The sequence below is a fragment of the Cicer arietinum genome, chromosome 7, assembly GCF_000331145.2.
Source record: "Cicer arietinum cultivar CDC Frontier isolate Library 1 chromosome 7, Cicar.CDCFrontier_v2.0, whole genome shotgun sequence".
NCBI lineage: Eukaryota > Viridiplantae > Streptophyta > Magnoliopsida > Fabales > Fabaceae > Cicer > Cicer arietinum.
Window position 1 is genome coordinate 21,418,475 of NC_021166.2, and position 4,301 is coordinate 21,422,775.

At 32.1% G+C, this 4,301-nt stretch overlaps 1 protein-coding gene across 1 annotated transcript in view; it reads right to left on the reverse strand.

Moving 5' to 3' along the window:
- Positions 1-2,476, reverse strand: part of LOC101504741 (protein RMD5 homolog) — a 3,015-nt gene extending 539 nt beyond the window's left edge. The window contains exons 1-2 of the mRNA XM_073363760.1: positions 1,128-2,476; positions 16-983 (exon numbers count right to left, since the gene is read on the reverse strand). Of these exons, the coding sequence (XP_073219861.1) occupies positions 16-927 (912 nt within the window). The 5' untranslated portion in view covers positions 928-983; positions 1,128-2,476. The remainder of the gene's footprint in view (positions 1-15; positions 984-1,127) is intronic.
- Between the last annotated feature and the right edge of the window lie 1,825 nt (positions 2,477-4,301).

Below are 4,301 nucleotides of genomic sequence, written 5' to 3' on the forward strand. Positions count from 1 at the left end.
TTTCATAGCCTGCCTTTCCTGCTTCTTTCCTGCCATGACATTCATAAACTTAAGGAGTGCTGGCAAAACCTGGATCCCTGCTGCTACCGTCACGCTCAATGGACTGTTATATGACTGTCCCAAAAGATTACAGAACTGTCTTTTAAGTTCCTCAGCACACCTATCCCAGTTAGACTGGGAAGTTAGTTCATGATATGGAGACTTTTCAAGCTTTCCCTGCCACAGAAGACAAGCCATAAGCTTCTGGACATCAGCAATATGACTGGAAGCAAAAGAAGTTAGGTGAGTTCTCGCATAATGAAGGGCATCATCTCTACTTCCATTTTGAAGTATTTTTATGAATTGCCTCGAATGAAGCTTCAACACAATGTCAGATCCACTTTGAGCAAGTTTGTCAGAATTTGTTGTAGCCCAGTTGAGGGCTGGCTCCAAGTTCTGATTCTGCATGGCTTGGAGTATTTGATACATTTCTAAGAATGGAGATTTCATAACTGCAGCAGATTCAGACTCTCCAACCGCACTTAGAAAATGGTCCCCTACATCAAAAAGGCCCTGGCGATAAAAATGGTTGGCAATTATTTGACTTAAAGTGCGTATATCAAAGTCGGTGTGTCTGTAAGCTTTGGATATATCAGGGTTGAAATATTTGTCAAGATGCTTCCCATACTTGCTGAGTGCTACATTTAGCTCCTTCTGTGTACTTTCCAGTTGGCCAAGAGGAGCATTTTTAAGTAAACTGGCTTTCAGGTCATTCAGGACAGTTTTATAATCTAGCATATGGTCAGTGTTAATGACTGACTGCAGAGTATCTAAAACAGACTCAATTTCCTGTCTGACCTGGTCAATCATCTCTTGAGCCTTAGAACTGGATAACTTTTGCTTCTTAGTAACTCGATCAAAAGCATCTTTAACAGAACTTAGCTCCATGATGACTATTAATGGTATCTACACTTTGAAAGGCTGTGAGCTAAGATGTGACACGCCTGCAAAGGTCCATGGTGTTAATAAAATGAACTTCTAAGACAAACCTTTCGATGTACTACACTTTTCTATATTTATATTCAAATTCTAATTCCAATTAAATACATGAAAGAAGACTGAGAAAGAAAACAGGTAGATAAACTCACATCTTTGTAATGTTGTTAAGAATTTCCAATAAAAAAGTTAGGATCTAATTATGGAAAAAATGTCGAAGATAGATATATAAGATGTGTTCCATAAAAAATGTCGAAGGTCTGCAATGTATCATTTTGGTTGCTCCCATTCTAGAAAAACAACCATTTGAGAGTGTCCCCTATCAACTCCATCACAACCCCTGATAGCTTCTTCTTTAGTTTGCTCCAAAGTCCCCAAAATACTTATCTACATTGAACAGAAACCAATAACCTTCCTTTCTATGTTGGAATCATTTTCAAAAACAATAATCACCAAAGCTCCAAGATTGGAGCTATGACACCGGTTGAGACAAACTTAGTGTTGTCAATTGTAGATCATGGAAAATAGCGGTTTTGTCTAATTCAGCTACACTACAATGCTATAGTGCGTGTATATCTGTTATTTGACAACACTTTGTAATTGAAAAGTGCATCGTGGAACAATAGTGATTTGTTCAACTTCCGTATAGAACCACTACAATGTTATTTGACAACACTATACAACCTGACAATTTATAAGTAGGAAAAATCCCATTGATTACAGCTCTGCAGAACTTTGAGGGTCTACAACTTCCTACCCTAAGGCTTCAATTCACTCACAAATGACTAGCAAACATCATTCATAGTTAGATACAACACAGCCTAACCCTCCAACTAACTTAACCTAATTATTTCCATCTAAATAATTGAGTAACGACTAATTGGGTGGGGTTACCTTCCAAAAAATAGACATTGACTAAATGAGCAATTTATAATAAATGGTGATATAACTATTATAATACCAATAATTAACTTTTTGCTATAACACTCTTAAGAATATTAATATGGTCTGAATAGTGATTATAGGAGGAATCAAACAAATTAGATTTTATGGGGTTGAGTCAACCCTAAGGATATCTAGTACATTCACAAGAACGAGAATCAAGTAACAACAAGTACATAAATCAAATCAATTAGGTCTCAATCAATACAAAGTTGGGCTTGAATCCACTCTGGACAAATGACCAATCGATATATAATAAAAGCATCAGAAGTCTCTTCAATTGAAAACAACGAAGTTCATCACACAACAAATACCACTATTTTCAATTGGAACTCTAACTTTGAGCTCATTTTCAAACACTATCAGTGCAGTCTGATCAAAACACTAGTAGAGTTGCAAATTAAAAAGAAGAAGAAGAAGAAGAAGAGATAAAAATAAAACATACATGTTTGAACATCATATCAAGAACAAGAATAGAAAAGAATAGATTTATACTATCAGATGCAATAATATGGATTAAAAAAATTATTAAAAAAAATAAAAAGTTAGAGTTTGAAATATCATCCTACTAGAAAACGCGAATGAACACGATTATTGTCGATTGAAGAAAAACCTAAACCCAAATTTGTTCACCAATTATTACACAGAGTATGTGAGATAGCGAAAATAAAAAATTGGAAAGAAAAAAAAGTTGGTGCGAAAAGAAAGAGAAAGAGAAAGAGGGAGAGAAGCTTACTGAAAATGGAGGGAAGAGATCTGTGGTTGGTGATTAGGGCAAAATAGAGAGAGATAGATAGATGGAAGAGGTGCGTGTGGGGGTGGGAAGAGGTAATGATGACGAAGACCTACGTGTCACTCATCCCTTCTTTAATCTTTACTCCACCGGCCCACTTAACATAGCTCATTTTCTTCCCCACAATTAATTTCTTCTTGATACACCCTCAAATTATCCTTTACACCCCTATAGCATTTCACAATTTATTGCTACTTCGAGAATAATCAATTTTTGTTTTGTCTTTTATTAAAAAAAAATTACTTTTTAAAGATTAAATATATCAATTATTATTGACTCAATTGTCTCTTATAAAAAAAATTATAGACTAAATACATTAATTTTTATTTATTCAACTATCTTTTATAAAAAAGATCGAAAATAGTATAAATTAATGTTGAATCCGTATTAAAAAAGCAAAACTTTGTTGAAGATTTAAATCTCATTTTGTATCACTTGACTTCTTCACAAAAACTCATTAAAAGAAAATAAATTTAATGAATAACTATATTTTTAGGTTTATAATTTGTTACTTTGATTAAATAACTATTTTTTTAGGGTTATAATGTGTTTTCTTTATTTGTATGTTTGTGTTGCAAAATTAAAATTCAAAATTTAAGTGAACATAGTTCACTAATTGAATTCCCGTACAACAAGTAAATTTGAGATTTACGTGTGATACATTAACTTAGCTTACAAATATGTAAGTAAACAAGTTAACATACATTATATACATTATATGATCTTGTATATAATTTGAAGTCGTTTATGTGAATTCAAAAATATGTATCTGAATGTGTAACTCAATTTGCATGCACTAACTTGTTTCAATTTTCTTTTAGATCTGCATTAAATGAACATTGACAAAGAATCTTTTATCGCAATGACAAAGTTCTACAGTGTAAAAGTATACGATTAGTGAATTTTATTATTGTGTCTACCACTCACGACGTAAATTAGTTTCATTTATTCTTGAAATTTTGAATAGGTAAATACCATGTTAAATTTTTGTTTTGGCTAAATAACTCATTTATTCTCTTAAGTTATTTTTATATCTCACTTTGCTCTCTTAAGTTTTGTTCGTTTCATTTTGGTCTCATAAGTTACAAATATTAGACACTTTAATTAGTTCCTCAAATTATTTTTGTTATATTTTAACCCCTTAAATTAGAAGCATTAAACATTTTGGTCCCTTAAGTTTGAAAAAATAATCATTTTGATCCCGTAAGTTACAACGTTAGACACTAATAAAAAGGACAAATTGTATAATGTTTGCAACTTGATGTATCAGAATGTCTAATATTTCTAACTTAAAGGACTAAAATGTAACGAAAATAACTTGAGAAACTAAAATCTAACCTTTGTAACTTAAGGGACCAAAATGAAACAAATAAAATTTAATAGTCAAAGTGAAACATAAAATTAACTTAAAGGACCAAAAATGTAAAATTCTTTTTTTTTTCCAGTTGTTTGCTACAATGAATTATTTGATAAAATGAGCCATGAATGTTGGGATGAAAAATGGTGTTGTCACTATGATCTTTAGTTTTGAAACAACCGCAATACGTCCATGTACAAAAGACGGTTAATTATTAGTTGTGAAACAAACATC